Raw genomic sequence first — 22,486 nt, 5'->3', positions numbered from 1 at the left:
ATTACTATACATTTTGACAAGTCTGCGTTGTCACCATCGCAGAGTATTTCCTTTATTGGAGCAGATTTAGACACCACCACCGCCATGGTAAAACTGCCACTGGAAAGAACAGTCACACTTTGGCAACAGACATCAGACATTCTGACACACAAAAAAGTACCATCCTCTCAAGTTTTAAAACTGCTAGGTACTATGGCAGCAACTCTCATAGCAGTCCCTCTAGGGTGCATGCACATGAGAATATTTCAATGATTACTCTTCACTCAGTGGTCTTACCAACAACTTCCGATGTCATTCTTGATAATCATTACGGATTCATGCAAAAAGGATATTCAATGGTGGTTGACCAGCCACCATGTAACAGTAGGTTGCCCATTTGTTCTTCCCCCGCCATCAGCCACGATGACCATGGACACTTCTCTGATAGGGTGGGGGCTTTTTCAGGGAAGAACAGCCCAAGCCACCTGGTCAGAGACAGAGTCACAATTGCACATCAATGTCCTGGAGATGAGAGCAGTACTTTTGGCACTGCAGTACTTCCAAGACTCTCTTCCTCTGGGAACGATTGCGATTCAGACCAACGTGTCAGTAGTCTGGTATATCAACAAGCAAGGGGGAACCAAGTCTTATCCCCTGTGTCGAGAGGACTTAAGAGTCTGGCAGTGGGCTGTGTCCACCGGGTGCTTTCTGATAGCGATGCACATCCCGGGGAAATCCAGCACGATCACGGACAAACTAAGCAGAGCCATTCTGATGCTGCATGAGTGGTCCCTCAAAGACGACATAGCGGAGATGATTTTCCACAGATGGGGCCAGCCTTGCTGTGACCTGTTTGCATCCCCCATGAATGCCAAATGCAGAAGCTACTTTGCCCTGAATCCCCCACCAGGGGGAAAACCCAAGGGATTCTCTCATACACGTTTGGCCCCTGGGACTCCTATATGCATTTCCACCCATTCCCCTGATTCCAAAATTTCTGCAGAAAGCCAAAGCCTTGGGGAGGACTGTAATTCTGATAGCCCCTTATTGGCCTCAACAGATTTGGTTCCCCTTCCTTCGACTCTACCAACTAGAGGAACCTTGGATTCTGGACCCAGTTCCAGACCTGCTGACACATTCGTCAGGGGCTCTTCATTCTTCACTTCACTTCACTCCCTCAAATTGACAGCTTGGCTGCTCCGATTTCCAACATAGCCAGGTCCCACAATCTTTCCTCGGAGGTGCAGCATATCATTGTATCCTCACATAAAACTTCAACCAGAAAGTTATACGCCAGCAAGTGGAAGCAGTTTGCTTTCTGGGCTTCTCAAAATGATATTGACCCGTACTTCTCCCCAATTGCTAGCATATTAGAGTTCATGACTAAGCTTTGTAATGAAGATGTTGTGGCAGCTTCCATACGTGTTCAGTTGGCTGTAATTTCAAACTTTCACCTTGGATCAGAAGGTTCTAATCTTATGTCTCACAGTTTATGCAGAGCCTTCTTAAAAAGAACCATACATCTCAGACCACCAGTTAGACAACTTTTCACTCTCTGGAACCTAAATTTTGTTATATCTAGGATTATTCTTCCTCCATTTGAGCCTGCATCTTCCTGCCAACTAAAATTCCTGTCTTGGAAAACCATTTTCTCGGTGGCCATTACATCAGCATGTGGGGTGTCCGAACTTCAGACCTTATCAATTAAACCCCCATACTTGATTTTTCACCCTGACAGAGTGTCGCTCTGGACTAACCCTTCCTCCCTTCCAAAGGTATGTTCGGAGGCTAATCTAAATCAAACTATTGAACTCCCAACTTTCTTCAGTAACCGTTCCAACAAGTTGGAGTATATGTTGCATAAACTTGATGTTCACAGGCAACTCAGATTTTATTTGGATAGAACCAAAGAATTTAGAAAATCAGAACAACTCTTTGTCTCTCATTCTGATACCAAGAAAGGGCTACCGGTGTCAAAAGTCACTCTTTCCAAATGGTTGACTGATTGTATAAAATTCACATATTCTTCCATGAATCAACCGTTAGAACATAACGTGAAGGCGCATTCCACAAGGGCTGTTTCTACTTCTTCAGCTTATATGGCTAGACTGCCGTTAGACACAATATGTGCAGCTGCCACTTGGTCAAAGCCACATACCTTAATTATGCATTACAAAGTAGATAAGATCGCCAGGGACAGGGCTTCCTTTGGTTCCACTGTCCTCAGAAGTATACTCCTGTGAGCCACCCAGAATGAATGGTGCTTGGGACGCTACCTATTTGTAAGAATGAACGGCGAGATTGAACAACTTCACATAAAGAAGTTATGTACTTACCATAACGTTCCATGTGAGTTGTTCATCTTGCCTTCATTCTTACATTCCCTCCTGCCTACCCCCTCCCGGCATCTTGAAGAACGAGTAAGAGATTTGGGGTCTGGTGGGTCTTTGTATAGGATTTCTTACTCCAGTTGGAGTAATGTTCATGTTTTTCTTCTATTGTATATGTTGGAATCAGCAAACTAGATCTGAGGTGAGGCAGAGAGCAACATGGGATAGGGACTTGGCCTCGAGCTACTAGAAAACCTCGAGCTTGTGAAAGCGGCCGACTTGGAGCTGAGGGATCGGCTTCTAACTCATTTGTAAGAATGAAGGCAAGATGAACAACTCGCATGGAACATTATGGTAAGTACATAACTTCTTTTTTTCCCCCATTCAGAACTGCAGTGTATTGAACTTGCCTATTCAGAATTGTTTCTTCAAACTTCCCTATGTCTTGAGAGTATACACCTTACCATGGAAACATTTTTTCTGTAAGATTACTACTGTGTAGAAAAATTAGGTCTGATTGTTGTGGTAGGGTGTTGGTTTACAAATTACAAAACAAAACAGTTTTCTTTTTATGATTTTTTTTTGTTCCTTTGCCATTTTGTGTGTTCAGTAATTTTATTGCTCCAAATGTTATTAGTTGACCTTATATGCTTCACTGTTTTGACATTTTGACATTTCAGACTAATATAATCAATCAAATCTACATGATAATGGAAAACTTCTTCAGAATCTGCAGTGTAAATCTTCTGAAACATTCCTTAAACAAAAACCGGCGAAAACAACATTTAAGAAAAAGAACAGATGTTATACTGTTTACCAAAGGGGAAAATATAACGTAAAAGGAAAAGAAATGGAAAAAGAAGATAAGTCGTTACTCATGCCTCCCATGGAAACGGTGTGATGGGTTACAAGAAAGATCTCATAAATGCTAAAGCCCCATTTTTTACAGCTTTATCTTAAGAATTTATCAGTTTTCAAATCCTGCCACTGTAACCATTTATTTACATACCACTGTTTTCTCCCATGCTCTTCTCCTAAAACAACTCTTGGGGCAGTCTGTATAATGCCACAAACTTTGGACTGTCACTCCATTGCCTTTTTCTGGTGACTACTTTCTTGAACAACAGGAAACTTAACCCCAGTAGCACTTTTTCATACCAAGAAAGTGGACCAGCAAAGTAATGGTAGCTTTGTCAGACCAGAACTCATCTGCCAACTCCTGAAGCTGTCTCCATTATAAATTAAGCTTAGAATATTCCCAAAGCACATACTGCCATATGCCTCGTGAAATCATCTAAGCATTTCTGTTACTACCCCAAAACATTTGGAAACATATTCTGCAGTATGCTAGGAATGTAAAGATAGCTGTGGAGATAATTCCATTCAAATAGTCTCACTTTCTAGGCATAAACAGCATACACTGGGATCTGATGTATGAACTGACATTGTTTAAAAGGTACTCTGTTATGAGTTATACCTCTCCAGTCGTGCTCATATCTGTTACCAGTTATACCTCTCCATTCGTACTCATGTGTTACCAGTTATACCTCTCCATTCGTACTCATGTGTTACCAGTTATACCTCTCCATTCATACTCAGTATGTTACCAGTTGTACCTCTCCATTCGTACTCATGTGTTAACAGTTAAACCTCTCCATTCGTACTCATGTGTTACCAGTTATACCTCTCCATTCGTACTCAATATGTGTTATCAGTTATACCTCTCCATTCGTACTCATATGTGTTACCAGTTATACATCTCCATTCGTACTCATATCTGTAACCAGTTATGCCTCTCCATTCCTACTCATATCTATTGTTGACTTCTTCCCTGGCTTCATACAACATTTTATGTATATTACTTACCAAATGTTGCACCTTCTGATCTGGACTTCTAAGTTCTAGTAAGAGCGTCCTTAAATTGGGCATTTCCCCTTTATTCAGTATTTGTGTTCTTTATGAATAGATGCTTTGTTTCAGTTGATATATTTTCTCTAATTTGTTCAGCTTTGTTCACCTATTAAACCTTTTTATAATAACTTTTGTGTGTTTTTATAGTTTTCTTGTATATCCCTTACTGAGAATCAATCACGTACTCATTTTTTCTTTTTTCTAGATTAGTCCGTTCTATATGTATTACTTATCTTATTTTGTTCTGTGAATTTTCATCGTATACTTTGTACTGTGGAACTTTTCTCCCTGGGCCTTCACTGAAAAAGGGGGCAAGCTTAGTCGGTGTGTTCCGCTAAACAAATTTCAAATAAATAAATGCTCCTAAGACCCATATATAAAGTAGTCCCAACCCTCTAAGTTAAAATTTCACTTGGGATCTAAGTCATGCAAGGAAAACCAAGGCCTGCACCAGTTGAGTCCAATATACTAGCTGCTTTGCCTGGTAAACTACTTATTTAAGTTGCCTATGGCATTTAATAATAGTTACTCTGCCTTGATAAGGACAAAATGGTATCACCAGGACTTTAGGCCTAATTTCTGTATAGCCTGTTTTGTTGTTAGTATTTATACCAGCTGCGAAGACAAGCTGCTGAGGCCCTTTTATATATATATATATATATATATATATATATATATCTACATATATATATACATATATATATATATATATATATATCTATATCTATATATATATATATATATATATATATATATATATATATATATATATATATATATATATATATATATATATATATATATATATATATATATATATATATATATATATATATATATATACATATATATATATATATATATATATATATATATATATATACATATATATAGATTCACTTTATAATCTTGTAATACTGAAATATCGAATTTCAGTATCTCGAGACTATAAAGCCGAAAACTCACAAACCCAAAAACCAAAACCGCGAAATTCAAAACCGCGAACGTAAACAAAACACTACACCACACATACAAACACAAATACACCTACCTCCCGACACTGCAAAAAAGCAAAACAACAAACACAAACACAACAAAAGAAACACACACATCTACCCTTCCTATAAGCAGGGGTTAAGCTCCCCTGCACCCCCTATACCTCCGCTACTTATATATGCTAACTCCAAGGCCGCATTAAACACCGAAAGACAGAAAACCCACCACCACACATTCTACACCCCCCTTGCACAAACACACATTACATAGATACAAACACCACCACTCTCAAAACTGACACACTCACACTCTTACCTACCTACCCTAACCCACACCTAACACTCTACAACACACTCACATACACACAAACCCTCCCCAAAACCCTTAAAAAACATAACACTTACCTAACACACCATCATCTAGTACAGCAGGTTCGACATTTCCAGGTTCGATATTCTGCAGTTTCACGCAACTGCAAATTTGACAATGTGGTCTCGAAATACTGAAATTTGACATTTCAGTATTTCAAGATTCCAAAGTATATATATATATATATATATATATATATATATATATATATATATACACACACACACACACACACACACACACACACACACACTACATATATCCCAACCCTCTGAGTCACAAATTTGCTGGAATCTTGGCAGTCAGTTGAGGAATCATACGTAAGATACCTAAACTCCAAGACATAGTACAGAACTCATTTCATTAACCCACTGTGGAAAGTAAGTCCCGCATTTCTTCTGTCATCTGGGAAACAGGTTTTGTGCTTTCTGTACTGACTACACTCTGATTTGAGCTTTCCCCCGGTAATGGTATATATCTGGAAGTCCCAGGCCTCCAGAGTTCCTGGGCAGCAGCAATTTCTCTTCTGCAATTTTTGGCTTTTCCTTGCACCATATAAACATTGGAGTCCTTACTTTATTGAAACAAAACATCCCTGTACTGGCTTGTTTAAAGCACCCCTGGCTGTATAAACATTTGAACTGCCTGATTTGTTTTAATCTGTAGCCACGTCCATCAGCTTCCATTTATTTATCCTGTCTTTAAATGTCTCTTCTGTAGTTAACTTCAATTGTTCATCAACCTGTGGGTATCGGATCTGAATCGGATCCGAGCCGGCAGCTTTATTCAGCTAAGATCTGAGCTCCAAGCTCCTCCCTCTTACCCATAACCCCCTGCCATTCTCCTCAGTCCTCAGATCTCGTTTGTTGCGGCTTATTCAAGCAACTAGAACGAGTTCCAGGCGTAGGGTTTTGTGAGTTTTTGAAGAAAAATTTCTCTGTTTTTTTGCCTAGTTTTAATTTAACTGTTAGCGAGTGAGTGTTGTTCCCTTTTGTAGTTGTTTTAGCCAAGTTTTTGTGGCAAATCTTTATTTTTTCTCGGTTTACTAGTCTCCCTCTTCCCGTGTGTGTGAAGGTGCGTTTGGGTTAGGCCCTTTTTACAATTATGGCCAAGGCCCCTAAAACTTTCTTCTCAAAGTGCACTGAGTGTGGCCATAAGCTCTCCCCGGCGGATGGCCACACTTGGTGTGATATCTGCCTTGGGGTTGACCATCTTTCTTCGGGGGATAGGAGGTCGAAGCTGATTCTGGTGGGACTTCTGCCCCCGGACTCGGCTTCGTCCTCTTCTCCCTCGGCGGCACCGGCTGCTACCGCAGCGGTTCCGCCCGCCATCCCTACTCACCTGGCCGGGACTCACCCTACCACCGAGGCTCAGGAGGAGAGGGAATCTAGGAGGGAGAGAAAAAAGGACAGGCACCACAAGCAGCGAGCCTAAGCTTCCTCTTTGGCTCCGCCAGCGAAGCAGCTAGTCTCTCCTAGGGCCTCCGGGCCTTCTCCTTCCCGGCTCTATTCTCCCCATTTTTCTCCGGGGCTGGAGGAGGAGGAGACCCAGTTGCCTTCGAGGTCTTCGAGGCATCACTCCAGGCTCGCCTCGGTGGCCTCGTCAAGGTCTACAAGAAGCTTGTCAGATGCAGATATGGACTGGGTGATGCATAGGTTTCTCCAGGCCCAACTGCAGATGGGAGTGATCCTGCCTCCCCCCCCCCCCTCTGGGGGGGAGCTCGATCCCCTTTTTCACCCTAATTGCTCCTTCTCTGACCCACTTCCGGGGTTCTGAGCCGTCAGATTCAGGCAGCATCGGAGCCGGGGAGGCTCGGCGCCGATAGTACTCCATTTTTCAGCTCCAACCGTACCCTCGAGCTTATCGGGTCTGTTTTCGGATCCAAGCTCTCGGAGCTGTGAGTTGAACTTCGGATCTAGAGGTGTTAGTGTGTCTTCAGCTCTGTCTCGGTCAGAGCACACTGGCCCTTCGGATCCGAATGCATCGGCGCCGGCTCCGGTACGCACCTCGGATCCGAAGGGGCTGCTCTCGGAGCTTAGAGAGAGCAGTTCTCCTTCGGTGTTCGATGTTGTGGATAGGGTTTTGTTGAGGGACTCGAGGCCCCAGGCTCCTGCTGCGGTTCCATCCATCACTCCCTCTCAGACGGGCCTACCTTCCATCACCCAGCCCCAGGGACAGCCTGTGCCTATGTCCCAGATGGTTCCCTTAGAGGAACAGGATGTGGTTGGTGAGGCATCCTCGGACAGCCCCCCTGAGGAGGTTCCTCACAAACGTAAGTGCAAGAGGAGGCACTTGGACTCACCTGAGTCCCTGACAGAGGACACGGACTTAGAGGAAGGGGAACGTTCCCCAAGGTCTCCCCTGAGGACGTCTCCTTCGGAGACATTATGGAAATGCTTCGTATTAGAGGGGGGTGGTCAGCCCAAAAGCCTTCCTCCGATGAGTCCGTGTTTCTGGAGGCATTTGACGCAGGCCCATCTACCTCTTGGGTGTCCCCTCCCACCGATCCCCTGGTAGATCTGATTACTACCAGGGCATGGAAGGAACCGGACACTGTGGAGCCCATACCAAAGAGACCTGACAAAATTCCTAGCCCACCCACAGACAGGACAGTTTGGAGCAAGGGTGCTCCAGTAGATGCCATGTTGGTGGCGGCTGCCACCAAGAAGGAACTGGCCCAGGAGAGTTCCTCAGTCCATCCACCCAAGGAGTCTCGGATGATGGACCACATAGGGAAGCGGATGTTTGCTTCAGCCACCTTCTCTGTAAGGTCGCTGAGCTACATGGCACATGTCATACGAATGTAGCGGGATCTTATCAAGGAATACGCAGGGTCGCCCCCAGAGTCCATGTCGGCTGAGGATAACAAAGTAATGTTAAGTTGTCTATCTCGCCTTCATTCTTGCTGGATGGGTTCGGAGCCGATCCTCGGCTCCGACTCGGCCACTCTAAAAGCTCGAGAGCTAGTTCCACCGGCTCGAGGCTCCCATATATCCCACAATGCTAGGCGGTAACTCCTCAGATCTCGTTTGCTGCTACAGCGATCGAGTTGCGTTCCTACCGGCTTAGGTTAGTTTTTGAAAAGAAAACTAGTTTTCTTAGCCTTTTCCCCTTTTTTAAGTTAGTTTTTCTAAATAGTTATATTGTGAAGTAGTTCCATCCCATTCCCTGTTAATTTCCCTCCCTTTCCAAAAACTCTCTGGAAATTTTTCCTTGGGCCTTAGGAACCAGTCCCTCCCTTCCTAGTAGTGAGTGACTGTGTTTTGTAGGGATTTTATTTTCTAATTACTTTTAACTTAGTTTAATTTAGTTTAATTTATTTCTAAGTGTAATCGGTGTGTGTGTGTTTGTGTGGTTGCACTTTCCCCTTAGACATGTCTAAGGAATCAAAGGTCTCAGGCTTTAAGAAGTGTGACTCGTGCTGTCAGAAGATGTCTCTGACAGACGGTCACACTTCTTGTGTGTACTGCCTGGGACCTTGGTACATGCAGGACTCATGTGCTGTTTGCCATGGCTTCAGCCCTGGAGTCCTGCAGGAGTGAAAAAACAAACTTATATTAAGGGGCTTATTAAAGCCTGAGGGTCCCTCGACTCAGTCTTTGGGGAAACCCTCTAAGCCTTCCAGACCTTCGGCTCCAGCCTCTGAGCCGTCTTCTGGGGGTCCTAAGGCTATTTGAACATCAGCTCCGGCCAGAGCCAATGAATCTTGAATACATGCCCCTACGGTGTCCTCGGCTCTGGCCAGAGCCGAGGAAGACATAACTGAGTCGGCTCCGATCAAGTTGCCGGAACCGACATCTAGAAAAAGGTCCCGATCTCCATCTATCGGCTCTGTTCATTTGGCTCCAGCATCACCTTTGCTTTTGGAATGGAGCCATAGATCCCACTCTTCTAGGTCTTCCAGGTTATCGGACCATGACCTTCAGAGAGTTGTGAGTCGACTTCTTAAGTCCGAGGCACTAGCCCAGATGCTTTAAAGTCCGACTGAACAGTCGAGAACTATTCCCATCACTCAAAATGTTCCTCCTCTGACTCTTTTGAGTTCGGAGCTGGGGCGGCTCGGACCCGAGACTGTGGTTGCATCGGAACTGATACCTTTGTCTTCGGTTCCGTCGTCTGCTCCGATGTCTTCCTTGGAAGAATCTCAGTGCCGGACTTCCCTCGTCGGCTCCGAGGGGGCGAGTGGCAACAGATCCTTGTCCAACCCCGCTCTCCCTCTCGGTGCTTCGGCGCTGGTGAGTTCGGCTCTGACATCGGCCTCAGAGCCATCACTGTCGGTGCCGGGGGAGGTTTTCAGTTTTTCGGAACGGAGACCTCCGGCTCTGCCTGACTGGGGTGCCTTCGAGGTCTTGAGGAGCGTGTTAGAACCAGGTTCAACTCCACAGTTGGCTCCTTCTGCCCCTCCCTCCATGGTGCCTCCAGTGATTTCTACTCACTCTCTCATCCCCGACCGTAGAGAGCCAGCTCCTCAAGTTTCCCCAGTGGGGATCTCCTCCTCTTCCGGGGCCTCTCCTGACCTGGTAGGAGAGCCTCCTAGGAAGAGGCAGTGCAAGAGGAAGCACATTGACTCCCCTGAGTCTGTCACCTCTGACACTGATTTAGAGGATTTTGAAGGTTCCCCTCGTTCCCCCTCTGAAGATGTCTCCTTTGCAGACATCCTTGAAATCTTAAAACAGAGGGGGAATTGGCCAACCCTCAACCCTTCAGAGGCTGAATCAGTGTATCTTGAGGCATTTGGCTCTCACCCTTCCACCTCCTGGGTGTCCCCTCCCTTTGACCCCCTTATGCAAGTGGTGGCAAAGAAGGCTTGGGCGGCTCCTGATTCAGTGGAACTCACCCCCAGGAGACCATCAAAATTCATTACGGCCCCCAAGGACAAAGAATTTTTAACCAAAGGCGTCTCTGTTGATGTTATGGTGGTGGCTGCGGCCACCAAGAAGGAGTTAGCTGATCCTTCGGTGCCTGTTCATCCTCCTAACAAGGAGTCTAGGTCGATGGACAGGTACGGGAAGCGGATGTTCTCGTCAGCGACCTTTACTATGAGATCGCTGAATTACCTGCGTCATTTTACTCATCTTCAGAGGGATTTGCTCAAGGAAGCGAGTGAAATGTTGAAGGACCCAACAGCTGCGGGTTTTTAAGATAGAATGAACTCTCAGCTGGCAACCCTTAATTCTATAACTAACTCCTCCATGCGCCTCCTTTCATATGTGGCGGATGGAGCAAGTAGAGCGGCAGGTACAGGTGTAGCCTTGCGTAGGCACACCTGGATGCGGCTATGTAACTTTGCGGACCCTTTCAAGGCATCCTTCACTAATTCCCCCTTTGATGGATCATCCTTCTTTGGTCCTCAAGTGAAGGAAACCCTGACTAGGTGCGAGACTGATGGCAAAACTCTCTCTGCCGTCAGAGTCTGTTTTTCTACTCCTTCTAGACCTTACCCAAAGGCCAGAAGGGGGGAAAGATGTGGTTCTGCAAACAATCTCAAGGAGATTTGCCTGACTCACAGAGTCGATTCCCCTCTAGAGGCAGAGCGGGGAACAATAATGGTAGACGCCGTCCTAGAGGCAGAGGGGGCCCGTAGAATCAGGGCAGTCAAGAATCCTTTTCCGACAAGCCCTTTCAGCATCCCTGAGGTGTTGCCCGACTGTCCACTTTCGGAGGCAGTCGGGGGAAGATTGTCACTGTACCCAGAAGCCTGGCTATCCCTAACTCAAGACAAGTGGGTACAGTCTATCATTTCCGAAGGCTACAGAATCCCTTTCCTTTTCATTCTGAAGCAATCCAAAAAATCCCTTCCAGATGTTTCACCCAGTCAAAGGGAGCAAGCAGCATTAGAAATTTCAAAGCTGCTCGCAAAAAGAGCCATTCAACCAGTTCCAGCAGACCAAACAGGATCCGGAATCTACTCCAAATTCTTTTTGGTTCCAAAGAAAACAGGGGACTGGAGACCCATTCTGGATCTCAGCAACTTGAACAAGTTTGTCAAGAAAACAAAGTTCTGGATGGTCACGCTGCAGTCCATTCTACCCCTTTTGGGGCGGGACAACTGGATGTGCTCGATAGATCTCCAGGACGCGTACTATCACATCAGAATGAATCGGCGCTCCAGGAGGTTTCTCCACTTCAGGCTGGGAACCAGTCATTTTCAATTCAGAGCCCTGCCCTTTGGTCTCACTACAACCCCTCGAGTGTTTACCAAATGCATGGCAGTGGTAGCCTCTCATCTGAGACGACAAGGATTCCAGGTGTTTCCTTATTTAGACGACTGGCTCCTTACAGCCCCCACCAAGCATCTTTTACTTCTCGCCAGAGACTACACCTTTCACACGTCAGGCACTAGGAATTTCAATAAACTATGAAAAGTCTGTCTTGTCGCCTTGTCGTGTTATTACCTTCATAGGTGCAAATCTAGACACAGTCAATATGTCAGCCAGACTCACAGAGCAGAGAATAGCAGACATACACAGACAGGTCTCTCTTGTCTTGCAGAGCAACAAAGTCAAAGCCAGACTGATCCTGAAAGTCTTAGGGATTATGGCGGCGGCCATCCCCCTTCTACCATTAGCTTGCTTCCATATGAGAATTTTACAATGGATGCTTTTCACACAATGGTCACACACACACACACTATCCCTTTTCTGAATCATCCTCTCAGACCCCGGAGCCTCCCCGATATCCCACCCAATCAAGGGAGGCAGCAGCCGCAGAAATAAAGCAGCTGCTAGAAAAAAGAGCAATCCAGCCCGTCCCCCAAGACCAGTCCGGATCAGGCTTCTACTCCAGGTTCGTTTTGGTGCCAGCAAAGACGGGGGACTTAAGACCAATCCTCGACCTGTCTCTTCTAAACCTAGCGGTCACCAAAGAAAAATCCCAGATGGTCACCATTCAATCCATTCTCCCACTCCTACAGGAGAAGGACTGGATGTGCTCTGTAGACCTCAAGGATGCGTACTACCACATTTTAATGGACAGACGATCCAGGAGGTTTCTCCACTTCCGGCTGGAAGCCAGTCACTATCAGTTCAGGGTTCTTCCCTTTGGTCTCACCACAGCCCCCAGGGTGTTCACCAAAGTGATGGCAGTTGTAGCGGCCCACCTGAGGCTTCAGGGGATACAGGTCATTCCATACCTAGACGACTGGCTCCTGACCGCCCCCAACAGGCATCTACTCTGTTCAGCCAGGAATTACTTCCTTCACTTGGCCTGTCATCTGGGAATTTCTATCAATCTCAAGAAATCCTCCCTTCAGCCAAGTCAGACCTTAGATTTCATAGGAGCCAGGATAGATACAAACCTCTTGAGGGCCTTCCTAACTCCGAACAGGCTTCGAACCTTGACATTCCATGTGATGGCTCTCCTCCAATGCCTGAGCCCCCCAGCAGAATTGGTCCTGAGGACACTAGGTTCCATGGCAGCTGCAATCAGTCTTTCACCATTTGCTCGTCTAAACATGAGGATCCTGTAATGGACATTGCAGGTCCAATGGTCTATCCTGCAACATCCCCTAAGTATGGCTATTCCCCTCAGCAATGTTTGTAAGAGATCCCTACTCTTGTGGATCCAATCTTCGGATCTTCGGGAAGGGCGTCCCTTTTCTATGACCCCACCCCAAGCCATGGTGACCACGGATGTTTCTTGCTTCGGGTGGGGGGGGCACTGCATGGGCAGAACCGTCCAAGGCACATGGACACACTCAGAGACCTTGTTGCACATCAGTGTCCTGGAGATGAGTGCGGTGCTGTTAGTGTTGCAAGCACTCCAGGCCCTTCTTCCCTCAGGGACAATTGCGATTCAATCAGACAACATGTCTGTAGTCTGGTATATCAACAAACAGGGGAGAACCAGATCCTATCCTCTGTTCGAGAGGCCATGAGAGTTTGGAAATGGGCGATCTCCACCAACCGCTTTCTGATAGCAACGCACATTCCGGGTCGGTCCAACATTTTGGCAGACAAGCTGAGTCGAACCATCCTCTCACCTTACGAGTGGTCTCTGAACCCAAGAGTAGCGAAGCAGATCTTCCTCAAGTGGGGTCAGCCTTGCTGCGATCTTTACGCGTTGCCTTTGAACGCAAAGTGCAGTGAGTACTTTGCTCTAATTCCCTCACCAGGGGAAGCCCCCAGAAATGCTCTAGTCCATGCTTGGCCATCTGGTCTACTTTATGCTTATCCACCTCTTCCCCTCATGGTAAGATTCTTGCAGAAAGCTCGTCGGTTGAGGAGCAGAGTGATCCTCATAGCCCCATTCTGGCCTCATCAGACGTGTTTCCCTTGCCTATGGTCTCATCTGGTCAATCCTCCATGGATTCTGGATCCCACTCCGGATCTAATTTCTTACCCTCTGGAATTGACAACTCCAAACCTGGACAATCTCAAGCTCACAGCTTGGTTGATCCAGTTCCGATCTTAGCTAGGACTCCCGGTATCTCCTCTTCTGTTAAAGCTATTCTAGTAGCCGCTCATAAACCTTCTACCAGGAAGGTCTAAAATAGCAAATGGAAACCTTTTTCGATCTGGGCGGAACATAGACATATGGACCCCTTTACAGCTCTGATACCAGCCATATTAGAGTTTTTATCGCACCTATTCGATCAAGGTGCCAGCTCCTCCACCGTCAAAGTCCAATTAGCAGCAATTTCACACTTTCATGTGGGAAGTGATCTCGGTTCATTATCTTCTTCCAAGATCTGCAGAACTTTCGTTAAGGGTACTTTCCTATTAAGGCCTCCTGTGAAGGATGCAGTCCCTCCGTGGGATTTAACCCTTGTTCTTCAGGCTCTTACTGGCCCCCCCTTTGAACCTGCAGCTACGGTGGATCTTAAATACTTATCTTAGAAGACAGCCTTTCTCATTGCCATCACTTCGGCCAGAAGGGTTTCAGAGCTTAAAGCCCTTTGCGCCAAACCTCCATATCTGATCTTCCATAAAGATAGAGTTTCCCTCAGGACAATCTGTCCTTCTTACCTAAAGTCGCCTCTGAATCCAACATTAATCAATCTATCAATTTGCCAGTTTTTTTTCCCAAATTATCAAAACAAAGGTGAATACAAACTACATTCTTTAGATGTGCACAGACAATTGAGGTTCTATTTACACAGGACTGCTGGTCATAGAAAATCTGAGCAACACCTTGTATCCTTTGCGAAACCCTTTTTGAGTAAACCTGTGTCAAAAGCTACATTGTCCAGATGGATTTCACAATGTATACTTCTTGCATATAAGAGTTCTGGCTGACCAGAACCTGTCGTGGTTCACGCCCATTCTACTCGATCGATTTCAACTTCTGCTGCCTTTTGGTCCAGGGTGTCCTTGGATGATATTTGTTCTGCAGCCACATGGGCTTCATCCCATACCTTTATTACTCATTACAAGCTGGATTTAATTTCCAGAGGAAGGGCATCCTTTGGCTCTGCAGTGCTCCAGAATATTCTTCCATGAGGACCTCCCAAGTTTAGGTAGCTGGGGACTCTGTCCCACAGGTTGATGAACAAATGAAGTTAACTACTTCAAATAAAGAAGTTATGTACTTACCATAACGTTCCATCTGAGTAGGTAACTTCATTTTTCAGCAGCCACCACCCCCCTCCGTCCCTCTAACCTGTAGCTCGTCTTTTTACAACCTTGTGTCTTCTGTTCCAGATAACATCAGGTTTGGAAGTTTAGTTGATCTTGATTGTAGTAGGTTATAATGCTAAGCAAACTCGATCTGAGGACTGAGGAGGATGGCGGGGGTTATGGGTAAGAGGGAGGGGCTTGGAGCTCAGATCTTAGCTAAATAAAGCTGCCGGCTCAGATCCGATTCGGTTCCGATACCCACAGGTTGCTGACAAATGAAGTTACCTACTCAGATGGAACGTTATGGTAAGTACATAACTTTTTTTTTCAACTTCGAATAAGAAATCTTAACAGTCTCTTCAACTGAAGAAGCCAGGTGTGTTCATAGAAATGTATTACTCTTGGTATGTCTTAACTGCAGAAACTGCATCCTAAACCCCAGGGTGTGAACATGTCACTGCTGTTACATGAGTGTTTGTGGTGTTAATTTTGGACCCTGATATCGATCCAGGAGTCCAGATACTTTGGGGAAATGAATTTCAAGGTTAGACACTTTGACCAGCAAATCATTTGCATATTGCAACAGTTTGATTTCTGTCCCTTCTATCTCAGGCCCTACTGTCTCAGGGCTGCAGCAAGAGTCTTCAAGTACAAAGCAAACTTGAAACTGTAGTTTTATTGACCAGTAGGGGTCATTTCCAAAACTCCTTCATCTTGCTCTCTTAAAACCTAGTTGCCTCGTGGGTTTGGCGTCTTTTCAGGCTTGTTGGCTGTTGGTGAAGCACCCACCAAGAGGAGAAAACGCTGAGAGAAGAAGGGAGCCACTTTTGAGATTTTAAGTATTTTTTCTCTGTTTATTTGCAAAGTTTTTCTGCATAGTTGCCTAGTTTGAGCATTTTCTGGCTTGTTAAACTTGATTTCTGCATTAGTAGCTGTATTTAGAGCACAACCAAAAGCTGTTTACTGAATTTCCTGTTTGCACTTAATTTTAAAATAGTTTTTTCTCAAAACTTGCATATTTTCTGTCTTTGACCTAGCACTCTTGTGTGGGCCATTTACTGCACTGTTATAACTTGATATTTCTTGTGAACCTCTGCTATCTCTGAAAAAACAAAAACAAAAAAAAAATCTTGCTTTTTTCCCACTTTTCTGAGATTTAAAAAAGTTCAGTTACAGGCTTGCTGTTCCTGAACTGTTTGTAAGTTTCTGTGAGGCCATTTTTGCTTGGGCTAAGGGAAAGTCTCTCTGTTGATCAGTGGCAGTGAAAAACATTGAGCAGCTCCCCTGCCCCCCGTGGGAGTGGTTACTGACTTGAAACTATAGTTTTATTGGCTGTATTGGGTGAATTCCTGGCTCTTTCCAGCCCCTGCTATCAAGCACGCTTTAGCGTGATTTAGCGCGGAGTTGCCAGTAGAGCAGCATCGGGCAGCGCCGGTTTAACAAGGTTAAACTTTTTCTGTCTCCATAAAGTCTGTTCTTCATTTTTTCCCTTAGAACTGCTCTACTAGTAATCTAAACAGTATATCCCTTAACTAAAAAGTGCAGCACTTGTTCCTAAAAAGCTTTTTTTTTTTTCTCCAAAAAAAAAAAAAAAGCACAGCACTTGTCTTACAAGCATCTTCTTTTCAGGCTTAGCACTTCTGTATTATACAGTCCCTCACTAGCGAACCCCCCCCCCCCCAGGAGTACCCACTTCCTTACTAAGTCATCTCTCATTCAGTTACACCCCTCTCTCATGCAGTTACACCCCAAACTTCTTAATTTCTCTAGCATGTCGAAGGGCCAGATGCTGGCGTCCTCTCCTGTCCAGTTGGTGAATTTGGGAATATTGAGGCAATGTTACAATTGCCTCATGCACACAGACAACCCTCTCCTCCTCCCACATAACACAAATACTTGCGAGAGATGCAGCTATTTAGCCAAACTGGAGGCTGAGCTCTCTCAACTCAGGACTGGCAAGACCAGACAGGAGGAGAAGGCAACTACACACACCACAAAACCAGTCTCACATAAAGCTATCACAACAATGAATCAAACACATAAACACACAAAGACATACTCGGAGGCTCTAAGCAAAAATTTACCTAAACAGCAGAGGCCTCCAAAGCAGACACCCAAGCAACCGCCACCTCATGACACACCACAGGCAACACATAAAACACAAAATCAGTGTGCAAAGCAGTCACAGCCCTTAAGGCCAAATACAACACCAAACATACTTGTCATAGGTGACTCCATAGTCAGACACACTGATGTCCCACTCAACAGGCTGAACAAGGAGAGGGTCACAGTAAGCTGCCTATCAGGCGCTAGAATCCGCCACATAACACAAGCACTCGGGTCACTCCACAGCAAGTACAAATATGACACAGTCATTGTCCATGCTGGTGTGAATGATCTGAGACGTACCTCCTGGACTACATGAAAAGAGACATAGAGGAGCTCTCTGATTATGTAGCCCAGGCAGGTATGACCCTGACCCGGAGCAGCATCCTTCCTTCACCAAGAATGATGCCACAACATAGAGACAAGATGATCAGCTTTAACAATTGGCTTAATTTCTGGTGTCATTCAAAGGGGATCCAGTGTCTGTCTGCCTGGGATGACATGCTTGACAAGCCACGCTGCTTCGCAAGGGACGGCTTGCACCTGTCACCCCTGGGATTCCGGATATTGGCTAAGGCTCTTGCCATCCCCATAGTGCCTTTTTTAGGCAAGGCTCTAATTCTAAACCTACCACCCTAGAAAACAAAAATGGGAAGAAACTAAGGGTAATGCTGCTCAATGCCAGAAGTCTAAATCTCAAAATGCACGCACTCGAGGCCCTTCTCAGTATGGAGAACATCAATGTCTGTGCTGTGACTGAAACCTGGTTCAAGGCTCCTGAGAGCACCCCGGCACTATCAGGTTTTACCTCATATCATGCGTTCCGGCCCCAAAACCCGGACCACACCACAAAAGGAGGGGGTGTATCCATATTCATCAAGGATACCCACACCTCCAGGTTGGTGGCAACGCACGAAGCATCGGAAACCATCCTTGTGCAATTAACCATAGGCAAAACTGCTCTACAATTTGTAGCATGATACAGGCCACCCTCTCAAACTCAGGAACCCCACACAGCCTTCCTGAAGACACTGGAGGGTATAAAAGTATCTCCAAACACCATTATATTGGGTGACTTCAACTACCCGAATATGGACTGGGAACATTACTCAAGCCCAAACTTTCTAGCCCAAAGGTTCCTGGAGTTCATAAATTCAAATGCCATGGAACAACTAGTCACCGTTCCCACAAGAGGAGAAAATATACTAGATCTCATCATCACAAACATGGGGACAAAATGCTCCACACCGGAGGTATATCCCTCATTGGTGAGATCAGATCATAAACTAATCTCACTGGATATCCACATCCCTCCCCCACACCAAACAAAAAAGACCACAGTGAAGAACTTCTCTAAAGCAAACTTCACACTACTCAAGACTGGTGTGGTATCCTTCAAGGCCCCCGAGCCAGTGGAAACCACAACCCAAGCTGCGGAAGCCCTTACAGATGCCTTCTACGAACACCTCCAGGACTGCATGGATCAGGCAATCCCTAATAAAACCAAGACTCTTTCCACCAAGGGCAAACGTCCAGTCTGGTGGACCCCAGCCATAAACAAACTTTATAATAAGAGGAGAAAGCTGTTACATGATAGAGCAAAATCCATAAAAGAGAAGACACCTTTGATCATTATTAGTAAAAAAATACAAGCACTCATAAAATCATCCAAGGCCAACTTTGAGAGAAAAATTGCCATAGATTCAAAGACAATCATAAGGCCTTCTTCAGCTATGTTAGAAACCTGGGTGGAAACTCCCAGATATGCTCAGAATTAGTCCAAAATTATACAAAAATCACTGAACCCACAGACATTGCCAACATACTGGCAGACAGGTTCAGTGCAAACTTCACCCCCCTCTCCCCCCCAAAAGGAGAGATAACTATCCCAGCGGAGTGCAGCCTCCCAGACATCTCCAATGTGCAGGTGAAAGCTGCTCTCTCTAAAGTTAAAAACACAGCATCAATGGGACCGGATGGTGTCCCCGGCTGTGTGCTACACGAACTCAATGAGGAACTAAACCCGCACATAAGGCAGCTGTTTAATCTTAGCCTTACCACACAGGATACGTGCCCAAGGAGTGGCATACGGCAACTGTGGTCCCACTCCACAAAGGCGGTGCCTCTACGGACCCTGGTAATTACCGCCCCATAAGCTTAACAAGCCTGGTCTGCAAAGCTATGGAGAGGATCATAATGGAACTCATAAACAAAGACATAGGGGACTTGCAGACATTGGACCCGACCCAGTTTGGCTTTGTCAAGGGCAGATCATGCCTTTTGAACTTGGTCGACTTCTTCGAAACAGTCACCAAGGCCATTGATGAGGAAAGGCAGTCCATACAGCCTACCTTGACCTTGCAAAAGCTTTCGACACAATACCCCACTCGGGTATTATAGAGAAACTTACCAGCTTAAATGTAAACCCATATGTCACAAGATGGGTTGCAAACTGGCTAAAGGACAGAACCCACAGGGTTAGAGTAGCTGGCGCCATGTCAGACTCCAAGCCGGTCACAAGTGGTGTCCCACAGGGCTCAGTCCTTGGACCCCTGTTGTTCGGCATCTACTTCTCAGAAGTACAGGCTAACATAGGACGACTATGGCTGACAAAGTTTGCAGATGACTGCAAACTGGGAGCCATAGTGGAAAGTACATCGGACACAGATATCCTTCAGAGGGTCTCACGGAAACTGATAGCTGGTGCCAGAGCCATGGCCTGAAGTTAAATGCCAAAAAATGTATAGTCATACCTTTCGGGAAAAACAAGGTAACCCCAAGCTACCATATAGGTGGCAATCCACTAAGCACAGAAGAGGTTATCAGGGACCTGGGGACCCAGGTTGACAGTGGCCTTTCTTTTGACACTCACATTGCTAAAGTGGTTAGAAAAACCTTCTACATTGCCCACCTGATCATGAAGGGATTCACATCCAGATCAAGTGAGGTCATTGTTCCCCTGTACTCTTCACTTATCAGACCAATGATCGAGTACAGTGCCCCATTCGGGATATATCTCACCCGACACCTGCAGCAATTGGAGAGACCCCAAAAGTTCCTCACCAAAAGGATAAAGGGACTCCAAAATCTGTCATATGCTGCCAGACTGAAGAAACTCCAGCTCTATTCAGTCGCATACAGTCTGCTCAGAGGTGACCTGTGCCTGACGTACAAGGCCATGTCCAACTGGAATTAATGGACATGCTCCACCTAAAAAAAATCCAAATCTACCAGATCCACTAGAGCAAGCGACTTAAACCTTAGCACGGATATAAATAGGACATGCTGGAGGGATAGATTTGTCACCCAGAGACTCCCTATGTTGTGGAATAAAATCCCGGTCCATGTGAGGCAGAGCACCTTGCTGGCTCTGTTCAAGAGAAATCTTGACCGGTGGATGGGAGATTGTAGGTTTACCCCGGGAATCATCTCTGTGTCACTGCTGGACAGAGGCACAACAAACTAATGGGCACAGTATTTTTTAACATAAGGGGTGGCGTAAGCCACAAAAACTCTGGGCTAGGCTTATAAATGCCTTAGGGCAGATAGCCTAGTATAAACCTATGAACCTATGAACCAAACAGGAGAAGAGAGAATGACATCTTTGTTCCCTTGTGCAGACAGAATGGGACAGATAGTTCTGCATTTATCTTTATCCTGGCAAGGGCAGCTCTCTTTAATGTTCCTTAGCAGCTTTACAAAGTTCCCAGAGAATACATATAGTTACAAAACATGGAATTATTACTCCCAGCAAACTCTGTCAAATGCTTTTTCACTTCCAGGCTGACCACCAGTATTTTCCATCCTAATCTCTTTGCTTCCTGTATTTATTAATGTTCTCAACACATCATTAACAAAGGCCATATTGATCCCATTGACTTAAATCAGTAAGAGCTGGAGTCAGCCTGGATGTGAGTAACACCATCATAATTTTGTAGTCTTCATTTAAAACTGAAATAGGTCTATAAAAGCTTTTTTTAAATTCATTTTTACTGTTCTGTAGTATAATATGTATAATTGTCCCCTTCCACTACTCACAATACCTCATTAATAACATCCTTCAAGTCCACCAACATCCTCTCTAGCCCCTCTAATGTAGCTTTGGTGTAATCCCATCGGGACTGGGTGACTTATTCTTTGGTAGACTCTCCACAATCCTTTTTAATTCCTGTAATCCAACTGGAGCTAACAGACTCTTTTCTTGTTGCTGTGAAGTCGTGGCAAATCACAACCTTTTAAAAACTGCCTGTTCCTGGCCTGTCAGTCATTGAACTTTCTCCACATATATGCTATGCTAATATTTATAAAAAAATTGATAACATATATATAATATTGTCTATCTCCACTCATATCAAGATCATGAACTTGGAAAACTAAGCATTCTACTTTAAGTTGGCAAAGTCTGATTGCTAGCTACCTCAGAACTCTGGATGAATTACATATAAAAACTGTATGTATAGCTCTTCTGTTACATTCTGTTTCCTGTTTTATCATCTTTTCAGTTTCTGCCTGCCCTTAATTTAGGTTGCTTTCCAGACCATTCTGTCTCACAACCAGCTGCAACTGGACCTACTTAAGCTAACCTAGATACTCAAGTCTGTCTTTTCCTGTAACTGTTTTGTGTGAAGCCCACCTCAAGCTGTTCTTTAAACGTATAGGTTCATAGGTTCATAGGTTTATACTAGGCTATCTGCCCTAAGGCATTTATAAGCCTAGCCCAAATTTTTGTGGCTTACGCCACCCCTTATATGAAAAAATACTGTACCCATTAGTTTGTTGTGCCTCTGTCCAGCAGTGACACAGAGATGATTCCCGGGGTAAACCTACGATCTCCCATCCACAGGTCAAGATTTCTCTTGAACAGAGCCAGCGAGGTGCTCTGCCTCACATGGACCGGGATTTTATTCCACAGCATAGGGAGTCTCTGAGTGATAAATCTATCACTCCAGCACGTCTTATTTATATCCGTGCTAAGGTTTAAGTCGCTTGCTCTAGTGGTTTTGGTGGATTTGGATTTTTTGAGGTGGAGCATGTCCATTAATTCCGGGTTGGACATGGCCTTGTATGTCAGGCACATGTCACCTCTGAGCTGACGGTATGCAACTTAATAGAGCTGGAGTTTCTTCAATCTGGCAGCATATGACAGATTTTGGAGTCCCTTTATCCTTTTGGTGAGGAACTTTTGGGGTCTCTCCAATTGCTGCAGATGTCGGGTGAGATACATCCCGAATGGGGCAT

The 22,486-nt window shown here is 45.2% G+C and overlaps 1 protein-coding gene across 1 annotated transcript in view; it reads left to right on the top strand.

The window, feature by feature from the left end:
• Positions 1 to 4,348, top strand: part of FKBP5 (FKBP prolyl isomerase 5) — a 1,213,834-nt gene extending 1,209,486 nt beyond the window's left edge. Inside the window, exon 11 of the mRNA XM_044076599.1 lies at positions 2,990 to 4,348. Within this exon, the coding sequence (XP_043932534.1) occupies positions 2,990 to 3,148 (159 nt within the window). The 3' untranslated portion in view covers positions 3,149 to 4,348. The remainder of the gene's footprint in view (positions 1 to 2,989) is intronic.
• Positions 4,349 to 22,486: the final 18,138 nt, after the last annotated feature.

The sequence above is a fragment of the Protopterus annectens genome, chromosome 7.part0 (assembly GCF_019279795.1).
Source record: "Protopterus annectens isolate FY-2018-M chromosome 7.part0, PAN1.0, whole genome shotgun sequence".
NCBI lineage: Eukaryota > Metazoa > Chordata > Ceratodontiformes > Protopteridae > Protopterus > Protopterus annectens.
This window is presented reverse-complemented; position numbering and strand designations above follow the sequence as displayed.